The sequence below is a fragment of the Takifugu flavidus genome, chromosome 5 (assembly GCF_003711565.1).
Source record: "Takifugu flavidus isolate HTHZ2018 chromosome 5, ASM371156v2, whole genome shotgun sequence".
NCBI classification, from domain to species: domain Eukaryota; kingdom Metazoa; phylum Chordata; class Actinopteri; order Tetraodontiformes; family Tetraodontidae; genus Takifugu; species Takifugu flavidus.
Window position 1 is genome coordinate 4,872,104 of NC_079524.1, and position 16,817 is coordinate 4,888,920.

The 16,817-nt window shown below is 43.1% G+C and overlaps 2 protein-coding genes and 1 long non-coding RNA gene across 6 annotated transcripts; 2 read left to right on the forward strand and 1 right to left on the reverse strand.

Annotated features, from left to right (window-relative positions):
- The first annotated feature begins 1,615 nt into the window (after positions 1 to 1,615).
- On the forward strand, positions 1,616 to 9,918 carry LOC130526376 (protein shortage in chiasmata 1 ortholog). Of its 4 annotated transcripts, XM_057033994.1 has the most exons (28): positions 1,621 to 1,819; positions 2,235 to 2,310; positions 2,389 to 2,518; positions 2,591 to 2,678; positions 2,761 to 2,939; positions 3,030 to 3,186; positions 3,270 to 3,375; positions 3,446 to 3,587; positions 3,655 to 3,738; positions 3,815 to 3,938; positions 4,037 to 4,131; positions 4,461 to 4,679; positions 4,996 to 5,424; positions 5,510 to 5,713; positions 5,830 to 6,024; positions 6,120 to 6,212; positions 6,368 to 6,549; positions 6,683 to 6,755; positions 6,884 to 6,953; positions 7,051 to 7,226; positions 7,315 to 7,420; positions 7,512 to 7,623; positions 7,746 to 7,867; positions 7,946 to 8,036; positions 8,212 to 8,343; positions 8,425 to 8,574; positions 8,898 to 9,558; positions 9,667 to 9,918. In XM_057033994.1, coding segments are annotated over exons 1-28 (4,284 nt in total). In that variant the 5' UTR covers positions 1,621 to 1,817; the 3' UTR covers positions 9,753 to 9,918. The 4 variants fall into 4 exon arrangements, with proteins under 4 accessions (XP_056889971.1, XP_056889973.1, XP_056889972.1 ...); XM_057033991.1 differs by having other exon boundaries at positions 1,616 to 1,819; positions 8,212 to 8,574; XM_057033993.1 differs by having other exon boundaries at positions 1,616 to 1,819; positions 5,047 to 5,424; positions 8,212 to 8,574.
- Positions 6,618 to 12,307, reverse strand: LOC130526386 (uncharacterized). The gene is made up of 4 exons (XR_008950718.1): positions 12,058 to 12,307; positions 11,865 to 11,956; positions 7,022 to 7,170; positions 6,618 to 6,907 (listed from the first exon to the last, which is right to left on the reverse strand). It is a non-coding gene; the product is annotated as an uncharacterized LOC130526386 (long non-coding RNA).
- A 77-nt stretch (positions 12,308 to 12,384) lies between these two features.
- Positions 12,385 to 14,021, forward strand: tal2 (T-cell acute lymphocytic leukemia 2). The gene is made up of 2 exons (XM_057034014.1): positions 12,385 to 12,561; positions 12,978 to 14,021. The coding sequence occupies exon 2, from the start codon at positions 12,992 to 12,994 to the stop codon at positions 13,328 to 13,330; it is 339 nt and encodes a 112-aa protein (XP_056889994.1). The 5' UTR covers positions 12,385 to 12,561; positions 12,978 to 12,991; the 3' UTR covers positions 13,331 to 14,021.
- Positions 14,022 to 16,817: the final 2,796 nt, after the last annotated feature.

The window sequence follows — 16,817 nt, forward strand, 5'->3', positions numbered from 1 at the left end:
TTTCTTGATTTGTTCTATGACTAATCAGCTATTGTTACTGTAGTGTAATGCATTGAACAGGAGTAATCATTAACCAGTGTTATCTAGTTAGTTCTTCACCTACATCTTTTCTCCCCCTCTGGGATCATAATTCTAAAGCTTTTATCAGTCATTTTAGAGAGATAGAAGCTCAAACAGAAACTTGACTGATACTGAGCGAAGGGAGGGGAAAAACACACAAAGAAAGAAGATTCTGTACAGGAGGGCAGAGACTTCCAGGCCCCGGTGTCAGGTGACGCTGTTTGGAAGTGTTGTTTCAGTTTCCCCTGTTATTTATTTTGATTCTTTTTAGCTTGGAGGAATCACAGTAATGCCAAAGGAAACAGAGTTCAGACTTGGATGACATATGGAAGTGCAAAGAATAATGAATTAAATAATAAAGTCAGCTGTGCGGGGCCACTGTGATAATTAAGTCAGGTGAAATATGGAGATAATGAACATCTATCATCTCAGAGGTTTATGCCCTCCACTCGAGGCTGGGTAGAATATGATCAATGTTCAGCTAGCTTGGTTTTTATGGTGACTTTCACTCCAAAACTTTTTGCATATAACATGCATTAATAGCTTTAAAGTATAATTAATAGGTTCGTTGTGAGCACTCATTTCTCCCTGCTGCCCTTAAATGGAGGGAGTCATCAGCTGATCACTCCTCCCCAAACAAACACCATCTGACATGGATTAATGATTTACAACTGTGACTTTTAACTTGATGACTTTAACATCAGTACATCGTGTCAGGAACATCACCTTTTTACTCTGTCGTTTGATTCAATTATGAGGTTTTAATATTTTACCCCATCTCCGGGAATATTTCATAGTCCTCTAATATTTGACTGCTTTGGTGTTTAAACAAAAACCTGTTAGTAGAATCGCTGAAAGACGGTCTGTTTGAAATCCTGAATGAAATACTGTCAAGTTTCTGTTGTTCCTTCTCCCGTAAAGCCTTTTGTTAGAAGGATGTTTAGTCAGGTTTATTGCTGCTGGTGGTTTCATCCTTATCTGAGTTTGCAAAAGACCCCTCAAGTCTGGGAATAACTGAAATAGGGCTGACATCTCTAAAGGACTGAGTCTGGGCCAAAAGAAACATGTAACCTACTGCTGTTGACTTTTTCCCAGCATAGCTCTTATTAACAGGAATTATAACCTGTTTCAATTGAGTATTTGATTAAAATGCAGTGGAGTGTTCAGCTTGTGTTTCTGCATATTTGCTGCAGTTTAATGTGGCTCTACTTTCACTCTGGTGTGAAAGTTTTTGCTATAAAAGACACATTCACAGACTGGAACGTCACCAGTAATGTCTGAAGCTGCACCCACCAGGATCTCACTACTCTCTACCATTATTCTCACACACTGTCTAAATCACAAGAGTTTCTTCCTTCCTTCCTTTCTTTCTTTCTTTCTTTCTTTCTTTCTTTCTTTCTTTCTTTCTTTCTTTCTTTCTTTCTTTCTTTCTATCTATCTATCTATCTATCTTTCTTTCTTTCTTTCTTTCTTTCTTTCTTTCTTTCTTTCAGAAAATGTGGTGTGCAGCGTCCTCTTGTGGATAAAGAAGAAAGTTTGTTATTTATTTATTTGATTTAGTTTAAAATGACATATTATCAGTAAGAGCAAAACTATTTTAAAATCTAAACCACAAAATTGTTTCGTGCATATTCGGAACGAACAAAAAAGAAAAAAGAAAAAAATATAAGTGGGAAAAAGACAACACCCTTCATATCCTAATCTTTCCATCAATCTCAACGAATCCACTTCCCAGAAACACCAAAATACAAGCCATTATGTAAGTGTCACGATAATAAGTGCTCAATGGTTGTTCAAAATTGACTTATTTTAATTACTGAAGCTGATTGTTCATTTAAGAACAAATGTCATGGCCTTTTATACAAGCTAACGCCGACGCTAAGTAGCAGCGCAGTTAGCTACATTGTTGCTAATAGTTATTTTAAAATATCGCAATATTTAAACCAATATTTATCTTGAAACAATTAATCATTTACAGGGATTTTACGTTTTCTGTCATGTAATCGAATGCTACTTGTAATAGTTATCGGTGTATTGTTGATTTAATGTAACGTGAGGATGTTTATTTGTTAGTGAGTTTCATTGCATGGCCTAAACGGGGGCACTTTTCATTATTATTTTTCGTCAACAATGTTAAACAATAAATGTGTGTTTTACTGTCTGACATGCTGAAGGTCTGGAAACGGCAGCAGTTTTCCTGCTCACATTTTTGCTGCTAACCATTTTAAAGCCCTCGACTATGCGTTTGAGGTGAGTTTAAAGTGTGTTGCTGCCCAGATGGATGCTTTATTTTCCTGTGGGATCTCCTGTGTCCTTTCTCTGCTTCAGAAAACCACCCGTGTGCAAGTTATTATGGATCTGATGTCACTGCCAGCACCTTATTCCACTGGTACCAGTAACCTCTACCCTCATGATGGTAAACTGCCTGAGGACACCTACAGAACACCCTGGATAAGAGGTATATCTCTGGGCTTATGGTGTTGGTGTAGATCGTAAATAGTGTGCATCTATGCTGAGTTGATTGTTTTAGGAAACGTGACCTCCAGCTGCAAACTCTTGGTCAGTGGTTCTGTCCTGGAAGATCTGGGAGACAGAATTCAAGGGAACTCACCGGAGAGGTTCCGCTGTTATACACACACTGTCACTCTGGCCAACATTTGGCACTTGCTGCTTTACATGTTGCACTTTTACACGTTTCAGATTTGACGCAAGTCTGAGTGGAGATGCCGAGGTGACACCCAGCTCTAATTCCGGGTTGCTGAAGGATCTGGATCAGAAGGAATACGTTTGTCTTGTAAAAGGGTCACAGTTCGACTCGTGTCAGGAATCATTCCTCAGGTGGACGCCTGAGCAGATAAAACCCAACAATGACAACGAGGGTAATTTGACTTTCAAAACAGGCACAAGGGAATTAGTCTCTTACCAATCAAATTGCTTTCTCACTGAGAGTATTTTAACATCTTTCCAAGAATTCCTCCTGCCCAAAGATCTTATGATTGTGGATTACCTGCCACAATTTAAGAGACACCTACCCACCCTACGACTGAAGCTGTCTAGGCTGCAAACCCTTCCTGTGTCCGACCCTCTGCTGAGATCAACAGACGGCACTTTAGACTCTGCATTCAGGTGGGAAAATGAAGTTATTTTCCTGGTTTCTTTGTCATGTTCCTCACTCTGCTTTTTTTCTTTTTAAAAAAAATCTGTTTCAGGAACCTTGAGTCTTATGAACATCTCCCAGACGTGAAAATCAGTTACACTCAGATGTGCAGACACATTCAAGAAAAGTTTGGTAAAGAGTCTCCGGCGGCTGAAGAGGTACTCCAGGGTTTTAAAAGATTTTCCTGCACATCAATTAGCTTTAGCTTGGATTGTTTTGTCTCTGCAGTCTCTGCTGCTGCCAACAATGTTGGACACAGTGGATCTGAGCCAGGCCTACTACACCTCATTTTCCAGCATCCGTGGTCTGTTGACAGTTGTTCCTGAGCAGCTGGACGGACAGCCTCCTGTCCTTGATGTACTTAATGAAGGTGAATGCAGAATAGAGTTATACAGTAAGGCAAATAAAGTACAGACAAGTAAATGTTTCCCATTTAGATGTGACAGCCTCAGTGGAAATCTCTCAGTATGAAACCCAAGAGGAGTCTGTCAAGTGGAATATCCACCTGTCGGAGATGGCTGGTAAATGTCACCGTATGTACTTGTTGGTCATTTTGGTGGAATCTGCTGGACACTCAAAAGGTATCTTCTCTTTAAGGACATGCAATGCTTCCAACTGAACTAGAACTGGACTTGACTTTGAGTCCTGAAACCAGACTAACTCAAATCAGTCTGTCCACATGTAAACTTCAGATGGAGGAGCTGTCCCAGTGCTGCAGACCGTGAGTGCTCCGTCACACAGCACTAAACTTTGGTTGGTTTTCCAACGTTCCGTTAGTGAACCTGCATGCAATAGCATTGATGCTTACTGATCACGCAGAACTTTACTGTCGGCAAAGACTCAGACAGAGATGGAAGCAGGACTTTGGAACGCAGAGAAACATCTATGTCCTGTGGTGGGCTTTCTGTTAGCAGGTGAGCACACTCACAACTCACCCCTCATATACATACCAAACTCTTGCTGAAATGTCTTTAAACCTTCCCGGAATTACTGCATAAGTAAACCTGCGGGGAGTAACGACAGTGTGGACAATGATTTAGCGAAACAAGTTACAACTAAGACCACTAGAGGGCGCAGCTCACCACCTTTAATAATATAAAGCGTGAGACTACAGGTGAACCCACACAGAGGGTCTAAGTCTCTGTCAGAGTTCAAGACTGTCACGACACCTAAAGAAAAATCACAATTCGAGTAAATAAAGTGTTCTAAAGGGTGTTATCATTCTAATCTTAATTTCCTACAGAACCACACGTGTGTAAATCAGATGTATGCCTCCAGTCCATGTCTGAAGTATTTCAAGCCTTAAAGATGGAGAGGCAAAGTCTTACCTGTGCCGGTGAAGACATGCAGGTATTTCTGTGCAACACTTGTGAGTTCACAGAGAAAATGGGTTCTGAGGTTCCCACTGCCACGCATAGAAGGGTGGAAGACTTCGAGAAACTGCCACTTGAAGACTTTGAGGGTGAGGAGCCTTTCATGAAATCACCTTGTTCCTTGGATTTGCTGTGTGCTTTAGTGGAACAGCATATAAACAACATAAGACAGTGCAGTTTTATGGATGTTATATGTACATACTCTAAGAAGATTATTTACAGTCTTACTGCTCTTTAAACAAACATAAAAAAGTATGCTTTAAATCAGCGTAATTGATGTTTTTTTAGATAAGTTGGATAGCTTTTACCAAAATTGTTTCTATAATTTTTGCCTTTATGCTTCACATCCTGCATCTAAAGCTGTAGTTATTTGGATTTCTGACATCTTGTCTCCACTGTTCTTAGTCACAGAAAAGATATATCTGAAGAAACAGGAAAGTGCTTCTTTCCGTGCAGAAGCGGCTCCAGATGAGACGCATCTTCAAGGAGAAACATTCACAAATACGTCCCCAAATCCGCCTGCCAACCCATCTAAATCATCTGAAAACCAAATATTCCCAAAACTTCCTGCTAAGACCAAAGTTATGGACATATCTGCTCCTGAGACTAACACAAGAGGTAAAGGTGGTACCAAATGGAGAGAATACAGTTTAGGGCAGGTGGCATCCCCCAGACTAGACATCAGAGACGATCACAGAGGTGTGCTAGTGAACAGATATCTTCCTGAGGAGACCCTGGACCATTTGTCCACCTTCATGATGCTGAGAGCAGAACAGGCAGTTCCTGTTGAACCAGTACAGAAAACTGTCAACATTCCAGCTTTTGGTAGATTCTGTAAATACTATTTAATTATTAGTTTTGAGACAATTATCAGATAAATTAAATGAATCGTTATCTTATTTGTTTAACTTCTAAACAGCATCACAGCCGAACCAAAGGACACCTGATCTGCAGCCGTCGCTTAGACAGACGCACAAATCAGGCGACGGGCTGAAATATACGACGGGTGCCGTTTCAGAAAGTGTTACCAGAGAGCAGAACTCAGTTTGTCACTCAACAGGAGAAGTCAGCAGTCAACATGTCCAGTCTGTCATCCAGTACAGCAGGGATGTCCAGGCCACAGGTGCAACACACAGCAACTCCAGTTTAGATGCTCTAAGCATGTGAAGTAAAACTTCCTCCTTTTTAAATTCTGAAAATGTCTTAAGTTCACTTTATAAAATATATGCTGCTTCCCAGACAGCCAGAAACGTGCCTACTGGGAGCTGCTTGAGTTTGCTGAGCCCCTTCTGAAGTCTGCCAGACAGCTGGGGCTCGACTTGCCAGTAAGGGGAGACTTCAGCTGCCTGGACCCTGATCAAACGCATTTCCTCCTGAAGCAGCAGGAGAATGTGTTCTGCAGGGCACACGCACAGAGCGAGGCGCTGGTCACAGGTGCATAATGTCATTTCACCAAGCAGGAGCCGATTTGTCGGACAACTTTATGCTTTTCATGGTGTAACATCTCTGCGATTCTCTGTTGCGTGCAGATCAGGAAGCGCTTTTCAACCTGGCAGCTCTCATTCATGCATTGGTGATGTTTAAAGAGCTGCTGCTGAACTGCACCCTCAGTGCTGCACTGGGTCAGTGCCACACTGATAAATCCTCAGCAATTCTGTGGCGTCGACTAAACTGCTAAGTGTTTTTCTGTTACCAAACCATGGCTGTGCAACCTAACAACCCTCTTTTCATATTGAAGACATGGTGACGTTTACTTCCTTTTCCTGTCGGTCTTAAGAGTACCTGACCCAGGCAGCTGAGGCATGTGCACAGCAGCATCTGCAACAGCTGTTGAAGAGGCTGCAGATCATCCTCTTGCTCAGTAACAAGAACCCAGAGACGAACTTCAAACTGCTGGAGCTGCAGCACCAGCTGTCTACGTGGCTGCACAGCAGGAAAGGACAGGATGCCACAGCCAGAGTCGGTGTTCTTTACAGACAGAGAATTATCACATTTTATATGTACAATGCAGCTGCAATGATTTAAAACATTAAGCGTTGTTAAGATGGCCAACAATCACACAATATTTAATGCCGGTGCTCTTTACCTTCAGGTTATTGTCTTAATATCAGTTGACTGTGACAACAGTAGGTCTAGAATTATTACCAGCCTGAGTCAGGTTACTGGTGAGTGACATTTATTTCAAGTTTTTTGTAAGCTACTGCAGAACAAACTTGGATCAAAGCAAAATTTAAACCTGTAACAATCCTGAAATGCATCTTGCAGCTAAGTGTGTGGGGTTTTGTCATTTTAGGTGGCGCTGTGACTGCAGTGTCTCCTGGGGAAGGCAAGAAGAAATTGAACGGTGCCAGTTTAGTTAGCTGGTAAATTTGATTTTTATTTTGTTCAATATTTAGCCTGACTTGTTAAGAGTTTCCTTTTCTGTATTTACCTGCTCTTTTTTTCCATCTCATACACCAGTATGCAGGACACTGTGTGTGCGGTAGCGTGTGAGCAGCACATAGGTCCAGATTTTCCCTGGAACCGTTTTTCTCTAGTGGTGGAGTACGACCGCCCAGGCCAGTCACCGTGGGCCGCAATCTGCAAGGAGAAGGGCATCAGTCACTTTACGTTTAACACAGTCCTCTCCGACTCTGGTCACCTGCAGCTATATTGTCATTGTAAAAGACACCCACACACTGCCATCATACAGTGATTAATGCGCTTTGGGTTTGTTTTTTTAAGAGGAAGAAAAAATCCTGTGGTGTCTGGAGGACAACGTGCCTTATGTGTTGTTTGTGACAGAAGGGCTTCTCAGCTGCCCACATTTGCTACAAACACTGGAGTCAGGGTACATTTTTCACATTTATCTGAAAATAAATCATACCTGAACTCTTTACATTCCTTAATGTTGCCTGCTGAACCGTGTCTGAGTCTTATAGATTTAATATAACGGTGGTTGAGAGGAGGCACTGCCCGACCCTGCAGATGCTGGGAGGAACCCACCGCTATGCTGTACTCACAGTTGATGAAAGCTCTTGTATCGTCATCCAGGTCGTTCCTCATTTTTAATATCGTATGCGCTTCTCCTTAACTCTGTGGAATTCTAATGGTAGTTGTTTTGGGATGTGTTGTAGGTAAATGTGAGATTTAATGTAGATTCCCTTTGTGTGCAGGAGGAGGATGAGCTGTGTCAGCAGCGAGCCAGTGAGGTGATGGTGATGAGGCTGAGCGCTCTCTCTTTGCAATATAGCTGCTGCTGGCTCATCCTGAACTGTCCAGACAGCCAGGGAGGAGGGTCAGTGGCTCCACACACTTACACACACGCTTCATTTTCCAAAACACTGACCATTATTACCCGCCTGTGTGTTGGCAGACTCTCCACTCCAGCTTTCAGTAACTTGGCGTTAGTTTATTCTTCCCTGGAACAGTTCAGTAACCGGAACTTGGAGGATCTAAATGTGAAAGTACGACCCAAACCCTTTATACACTGGCTTGGTTTCTGATGTTTGTGCTCAGTGTTAAGTTGGTTTCCTTGTGTAATATAAATATTAGACATTTTTAATGTTTTTATTACATTTTTTTGTTGTGTTAATTGTTTGAGCACTTGAAGGAACACTGCTTATCTACTATGTTTGCCAGGTTTTGATTGCGTGGGGGGTGACAGACATAGCCAGATGGATCAGCCGGATCTGCTTTTTCACTCTGATGTCCACTGAGAAGGATCCTCTTGACTTCCTAGACAGGGACTGGCTGAGTGTGATTCCCTCAGAGGTGCTTTGTCCAGACATTCATGTGGTTGAGATAATCTTTTCGGTTCACTATGAATCAGTGCCACCCTTGTTTATTTTCCAGGACGAAAAACGTTTATTGACTTTTCCTTGTATTAACCCACTGGTCGGGCAACTGATGCTAAAGAGAGCGCCGACGTTCCGTTGGCTCCTCGGGGCATCTCTTTCCCAGCTGCAGGAGCTGCTCCCTGAGGTTCCACAGAAGGTTCTCAAGGTGACCACAGACAAACTGAGTTCAGTAACCATGGAAAGCCACCACAGTATAACACCAGTTCATTTAAATGTCACTGTTTATGTAATGTTATTTATACTTCTGATACACAGTTAATGAGAGAGCTCAGAGAACACCAGACCTTGCAGGTCTCCTCTTTTCTCTTTGCTGATAAGAGTCAGCTAATGCTGCGCAGCTCTAATGTAAACAGTGTATTGTTGTGGTTCCATCAGTGTTGCGGAAATATGCCCGCTAGGGAAACAACCCATTAAATAAGAAAGTGGAATATTTTCAGCAATTCATCCGTCTCCTGTTTCTGATTTTAGCTTTTCAGTGACACCACCTCAATGTTCACCTCACCATGTTCAGAACCAGCCCAGCCTCAGATGTACGGTACTGAAGAAAACATTCAACACAGTTCCTGGACCGACAGTTGTGGCCCCGAGCTCAAAGACCTTTCAACAGAACCAGAAGCTGTCATCGTTCCTCATTCAGAACAGCTTTGCACTGACCAGAGCTCCCATTTCTTCTTTGGAGACGACAACACAGACTTCAGACTCGACCTGAGTTCTTTCTTTGTTGGCCCGGACGATCCCCTACAGAGGGACTGGACCAGCAGTGATCCGTGGCAAGAGGAGAACAGGCGCAGGGGTGGCGACAGCAAGAAGCTGACTGGATGGAAGGGCAGAGCTGGAACTTTGGGAGGAGTTGTTCAGAGGGTTCAAGCAAAGCCTGAAAGTCCAGCCAGGCTGGATTCTACATTCAGCTGCAGCCCCGTTGTGCAGCAGTCAGTCAACCGTTACATGTCTGTCTACTCTGCAGCCCACTTTTCAGATAGCCAGAACATTTGCTCCATTCTGCATCCTCCTCCAGACTTCCTGTTGTGGAGTCCCAGCAGAAATTGCAGCACCAGCAGCTTTGCTTCTACTAAATACGGCACCAAATGCTGCTTAGGACAGGAGAGGAAGAGGAGCGGTGAGGCTGCAGGTGCTGTATGGTCGCAGTAGATGAATAATTCAACTGTTTTTGTCTTCCTGATCTGCAGTGATATCTTAATGAACCAAATTTAAAGCGTTGGTTCGTGTTTATTTGCAGTGTCAACGCCGAGGAAAAGGGGGAGATTAAGCTACGAGCGCGTCCCAGGAAGAAGTGATGGACAAACAAGGCTCAAGTTATTTTAGTTGTCAGTGTTTTGTTTCGTTAAATGTGTGTTTAACAAGAAAAAATTGTCCTCAATAAAAGTGTTGTTGTTGGAATATTCAAGCCATTTTTATAGCTTTACATGATTTAAGACATTTTGCAAATGTAACCCTAAATAATAAAACCTGCAGCTGTTTTCTTTTCCAAGCTGTTGAAACATCTTTTTTATTTACATTAGATGCTACAAACAAGCGTTTTCTCTTTAATATTTAATAATTCACCTAAAATAATTAGATAAATGAGCTGGTCTCATCAGTTCAGCAGAAAGATTACAGCAACGCTCACGTTTCGCTTTTGTTTCTCCTTAATACGGAACACGGACAGTGGAGAAAACAACCAGTGATTTATGATTGGAGGAGTGGGATCGAGTAGGGGGCATTTCCAGCTGAACTGATAAAGCTCCTCATTTTAGCAGCTCCAGCGGTAGGGCTATTTTTTTCCCCATTTTCATTTAGTGAAGCAATCCCCTTATCATGGTCCCTCAGCTTGTGGAGAGAGTGCTTATCTTCACGAGCCAGCAGAGTGAAGCCAGCTCCCTCAGGAATGATCCCCAGACAAAGACGACCCCGGGGGACATCAACTCCCAGCCTCCCTGCCTCTGGACAGCCATACCCTGCACCGGCTAGCCAACGCCATCAATAACCCGCTCCCCCCAAACATCTTTCTTTCTCTGCCTGTCTGTCTGCCTTCTATCCAGCAGTGGACAATCGGGGAGGGTAAATGGTGGTTTTTAATGGCACTGGGACAAAAGCCCAACCTTCCCCATAAAAAGGCTAGGTAAATAGCCGCATAATGGTGCAGTAATTACCCCTGACAATACTTAAACCCGGGACTGAATGAGACAGGAGAAATATTGTGGGAATTTACAGGCTGTTTAAACCAAAGCTATCTTTTAGGTTTGGATCCTGGTCTGACCACAATCGTAAAGGTCACACAGTTATCTTCAATGTCAGACAGCAGTTAACTGTGTCACCTGGGCATTTCCTCTCAGTCACTGATTTACGATGACCCCAGTTTTGCCTTCCTGCCTGACAGAAATGGATAAATAAATAAATAATGAAAGCTAAAGTGAGGTGGGCTTTTGACAACATAACCTGCATCACAATACTTACTAGGCAATTAAAGCTGCACTAGATGAAGCCCAGAAATTTGTAAACTAAATCTATGTGTATTGGGAATGAATTCATAAAGCAAGAAATGATATTATTGAACATGATTAAGAATTAGAAGTAATATTAACGAGACCTTCTGGTTTAGTCATGAATGGCTTCTATTAAATTGCATTAAAAAAGTCTGTTTTTTATTATCAGCTGAATTATTAGAGCAAAGATCGTAGTAATAAAAAAAACCCAATGTGGCTTGTTGCGATTGTGATCGTTTTTGCAGCAGTCATTACACACAAAGAGGAACTTGTCACCTTCTGGTCAAACATTCCACTTGTGCGTTAAACATTCTGCTACAGTTCATCATTTCTTTCCTAATTCTACAAGTGGCTTTCCAGCTCCTCGGCCTTGATGGCAGTTCAGCTTCAACCTTAAACGACAGCAAGCGTTCAGGTGTTTTCTCTGTCTACTGTTGTCAGAGCTGGTTGATACAGACGTGGAGGCTGCAGGCTGCAGCGGAGGCCGAGTAGAGACGGAGAGCCGCGATGCTCGGCCTGCAGGTGCAGCCTCTTGGAGGAGGAGGACCCATGAATGGCCGATTTAGAAAACGGCCCCACCGGGCCTGTTCTCCACAGCCCGGGGCTAATCCCGTCCCCTAATCGGATTATGTAAATTCCTACTCCACGCAGAGACTTCCATGGAAGGCTGCGTCTTTGAAACAACACTTGAAGGGTGTAAAAAGGACAGCGACAACTGGTTAAACTAGATTTAAAAAAAAAAAAATTCTAATCCGAACGAGGGTTGAAAGTTGCAGCCGAAAAACTGGGGGGGAAGGAGAGGGAGAAAAGGTTGGCAAGAGGTGAGTCAGGGTGTGTGCTCTCTCTGTTTCCTCTCATTTATATGCGGCCCCTAGGACTGGCTCAACAAGATTACCATTGTCGCAACAAAACACATATTGTCCACCTGTCAATCTAGATATGGCATTTTTACCTTTTGTGGCCCAATCAGGCCCAGTTCAATGGCGAGGGAGCCAGTGGTACCAAGGTCATTTTCCACGGTGGAGGGGAAAAGGCTGTCCGTGCCTAATGTCAGAGGAGCAGAAAAGGAATAGAATAAGCGTTGGCAACTCGGATCAGCGAGATGAATGTCTCAGTTTCCCCTTCAGCAGGAATTCATGTGTCACCTTCTGTCGAAGAAACAGTCAAGGATTAAACCACAACGACTCATAAAAGCTCAGCGAATGGTCACTTAAAAGGCTGTTCAGTCCTAAGAGTCACAATCCCCCTCCAATGGTGCCGCGACACAACTGTTAAAACCGTTGAAGGTGATGATTTGTGGCCAGCGTGATCATAAAGCCACCTGGATTTGTTGTAAATGACAGAAAGGAGGCGGAGTTTGAGCCCCCAACCTCACACAATGCCTCAGTCTCCACGGCCGACGTCACACAATGGGCTTCACACTGCTATAAAATGTAGGATGCGAGCATGCAGCAGTCTCAGCCTCTCTGTTCCCCATCCCTCCCTCCCTCGTTCTCTCTCTTCCACTCTCTCTTCCCCTCTCGCTCTTTGAGGATCTCCATCAGCGAGCTCCAGAAGATGTGGACATTCACCCAGGAATCCTGGACAAACGAATGACCTGCAGGAGAAGCTTGATCCAACATACTTTGTAAATTCCTTCATAAATACAGGTGAGCGAATCATAGAGTATTGTTTTCGAGGCAAATTGGTAAATACCCATATAAAGACATATTGGTCGCAATTGGTCTGCATTTGTAGTGTTATGTAATAAACGTGCAGGATATATTTTAATATTATTCATCTTATACCAGCAGAAAATCTTAATGTAATGGTTAATAATGTACTTTAACCGGGCAGTTCGTTTATTTTTTTCCCTTCAATTTGTTCTTTATAAGAAGCCACAGACACCTGCGCTGTTGTCCCTAAAATTATATCATATATAGACTGTGGAGGGAAGCAAGTATGAACTCTAGTATTAATAGATAATGCTGGCATTCATAACAGAGACACTCTTTGCCTTTACTTTTGTGAACTCCATTGTCACAAAAGTCAGAATCCCTGATTAATTTTGGGTTGGCCGTTGCAGCTCTACCCAGCACCATGACCAGGAAGGTGTTCACCAACACCAGGGAACGCTGGCGCCAGCACAACGTTAACGCCGCCTTCGCAGAGCTCCGCAAGCTCATCCCCACCCACCCTCCAGAGAAGAAGCTGAGCAAGAACGAAATCCTACGCCTGGCCATGCGCTACATCAACTTCCTGGTGCAGCTGCTGGAGAGCCAGAGCGGTCAGCAGTCGGGCCACTCCCCTGCAGCCCTGCTCACCCTGCTCAGGGGGAACATGGAGCAGCTGCAGTCGCCTCCACACTCCTGGGCCCTGACCAGTGACACAGAGGTCCCCTCACCTGGATCCAGCTGCGACAGCTCCGAGGCCTGGTAGAACCACGGCTGCAGGCCGCACAACAGGAAGGACTTTTAACACACAGCTCAAGTCGCTAGAGTCACTTTGGCCTCTGAGGTTTATGACTTCAACGCAGAAACATTTCCACATCTGTGGACGAGCGGAAATAAGACTCAGGGGAGGGGGGATGAATAGTTATTTAAATGGGTGAACCACATTTAAGGCATGCCCTCATAATGTTTTTGTTACCAGCTGCCCGGAGATCATTCGTTTTCGCAGGGAGGGCAGCGTCTTCGCAGCTGAAGAGAAAAGGGAACGCTAGAAGAAATAGGAAGAAAAAGGAGTTTCCCCATTTCAGTGCACACATTTGAATAGGACAGCCATTTTTGTTCACTCAAATAGCCAAGGGCACTTTTGATTTAAAGGACATGCACTTTGTTTCAAAATGTATTTATTTTTATGTAACATCTGACCTTTTTCTTTTGAAGGTCATGGTTTCTGTGAGAAACATTCTCTGTAATTGTCATGTTTTACATATTTATTTGTATTGAAGATTTTGTAAAAAAAAAAAAAAAAAAAGCATGTCAAGCAGCCAAAGATTATGAATTGATTGTCTTAAAAAAATGTGCTACTGCTATACCTCTTTAAGTTATTTTCATTTCATGCTTGTGAATAGATGATGTGTTATTTATTTGAAGTATTTATTTAATAAATGGTTTTTGAACAACAATACTTTCTTCAAGTAATTGAAAAAAATGGAACTCTGATTTAGCCAAGATTCAATATTGATCGAGGCAGTTAGGCGTGTTAAAACTGACCCATTTAAGAATAAGAATAATGTAAATATAAACGCAATGACGTTGTTTGACACGATGCAAGATCCTGATTGATCTGGAGTTAAGAGCAGCACAGCTTTTTCTTTGTTTGTGCTCAAATAAGGCCGAAAACATTCATCCACCAGGCCTGTGATGACCATGTGGACAGACCGCTGACCTCTGCTCTTGGGCCACTGACCACAGGCCTGAGAAAAGTGGCAGCTTAACTTGTGACCCCTGAGAGCCTGAGGTCATTCCAGAGTCAAACGCTGTCCAGCTGACCACGTCCTCCATTTGTTACTACAAACACTTTGGTTAATACAGGCATTAACCTCAAAGGCTCCAAAAATCACACATGCAATTTATTTTCTTATTATTTGCTTATATTACTTTATATTATCGATTATATTACATTTTAATCTTTCTAAGTAAATATACAGATTCGTAGTAACAACCTTTAAAAAGAAAGCCATGTCGTTAAATTACTTGAGCTATCACCATAAACAAGATCAATTAACAATGAGTCTAGTTCAAATAGTAACATTCCCTGTCATTCTTCCTCAGCTTAAACTGAGGTCATGTGTTTTATGTGCCTAATCGCCTTTTGTGAATCCAGCAAATGCGCCCCATTTTTTAGGCAAAAGGCTGCAATGAACTGAGCTCAAGAGTAAACACTGGGTTTCACTGCTGCTGTTAAACTCTGGCGAACGGTGGGTAAATGGGCCAGAGTGCAGCTGGATACACGGACCGCACGCCTGTGGGAACTGACAGGTGACCCTTTGTGATCCGGAATAAAATAAAATAAAATGGAATGCTTTATACTAGGATGGTAGACAAGTGAAGCCCTCGCCTCTCCTTTGTGAGTCAGCACAGGTTTAACCTCTTCTGTATGTTTGCAGTGAAGCACCTTTAATGCTTGCTAAAGCTGAAGGGTTTGGCAATGTTAAATGGAGCGATAACAGTTCTTTGATAAATATTCTGCAGTGATTTGCGCTACCTGTTTGTTCAGGTGTCATTTTAAATCAGATTAAAGAGATTTGACAGCGTGCAGATACACCTTATTTGAGGAAATCTCCCAATCACAAAGATACAATTCCAACTTTAGGGTGGGATTGAAAAACCTTACTAAAAATAATAATAATTTAAAAAAAACAAAGACAATTATGCGTGCTTCTTATTTCCTCCACACCGTGTATTTTCCTGACTGACTGCTCTCTCCTCACTGTGAGGGTAATCGTCTATTGAGAGCGAATTTCCTTATCAGTGTCTTGCACACTGTCTGAATCTGTTATCACCATGGTGCAGATCAGTGCAGGCAGCCCCTCGCTCTCCCGGCTGAGGCGAGCATGAAAAAGAATTTCAGGAGTTGGGTGCCAAACGATAGGCCCTGAGCTCTTTATCCCCTTAAAGCCAATTCACACTCTGCATGTTTAAATATCTTGCTCAACCCCTGCCCTCCCACTCCCCTCGTAGGCTTGAACACGCTCCTTCTTTGCTTTCCTCTCTCTCTCTCTCTCTCTCTCTCTCTCTCTCTCTATCTCTCTCTCTCTCTCTCTCTCTCTCTCTCTCTTCTCTCTCTCTCTCTCTCTCTCTCTCTCTCTCTCTCTCCTCTCTCTCTCTCTCTCTCTCTCTCTCTCTCTCTCCTCTCCAGCCACTCCACGGATGCAAGCCAAAACGTGAACGGCCGTTGAGGTCGGACGGCTGGGTGGGATGCAGGTGCAGGCCGGGTGGAGGGTGAGAGAGGAGGGGAAGCTCCCATTGTTGGGCTGGACAGCACCCTCTCTCCTCTGGAGCACCCTCTGACGGGGGACCCACTGACAATCGAGCATCTTAATCTGATTATGCAAATGTCTACTTCAAAAAGCAATACGCTGTAACCCTTACCCTATGGTGGAGAGGAAGAGAGAACAGAGGAATCAACAGGAATGTGGAGCAGGAATATGAGGACACAGTTGGTCAATGACCGTCTTGTTTCAAATGCCCTGATGTACCCTTGTCTCTCTCTCTCTCTCTCTCTCTTACACACACACACACACACACACACACACCTGGTGAGGAGGGCTGTGAACACAAATATTACACACCCTCGCGATCTCAGTGGCCACTGATTCTCTCACCAGGCATTGAATCCAATATTCAAATGCGTATTGTTTTTCCAGGCGCTCCTGAATCCAGCATCTACAATGTTAATCAGGGGGCCGGGGATCACGGAGAAAGCTTTAAACGCCCACGCCGTCAGAAGTGACACTTCCCAGAAAACACTTATCCCACTAGCTACCCCTCCTTTCCCTAAATGTTGGACCTGTTTCCAGTCAGTTGGATCAAAACATTATTAATAAAATGAATAATGATGAAACTTTCTTTATATAGCAACTTTCATTAAAGAATTAGAGTCGAAGTGCTTCCCAATAAAAGCAAAAAATTAAAAAACAACAAATAAAACAACAGTAAACAATAAAGCCAAATATGCAATAAAACAATGATAATAACATACTGCAAGAAAAGATCCAGATAAAATAATAAAACACAGCACAGGATGGAATGAAAAGCAGCAAATCATAGGATTTTAGAATTTAGGGTTTGGTAGGCAACCTCAATAAACTAGCAGCAGGCAATTGCCGTGTTCTTTAGGGTAGCTGACAAGGGAGTTTAGCATGTAGCTTGGTCCTAGCTTGGTGAAGCGCTTTGTACACAAGAAGTAGGACCTTAAA

Bases quoted from the DNA above. Each gene is read 5' to 3' on its own strand.
- LOC130526376 (XM_057033991.1), top strand. The intron at 7,227-7,314 runs GTCACCTGCAGC...TGTTTTTTTAAG, and splicing joins CACAGTCCTCTCCGACTCTG to AGGAAGAAAAAATCCTGTGG. The intron at 8,037-8,211 runs GTACGACCCAAA...TATGTTTGCCAG, and splicing joins TGGAGGATCTAAATGTGAAA to GTTTTGATTGCGTGGGGGGT.
- tal2 (XM_057034014.1), top strand. From the start codon at position 12,992: ATGACCAGGAAGGTGTTCACCAACACCAGGGAACGCTGGCGCCAGCAC.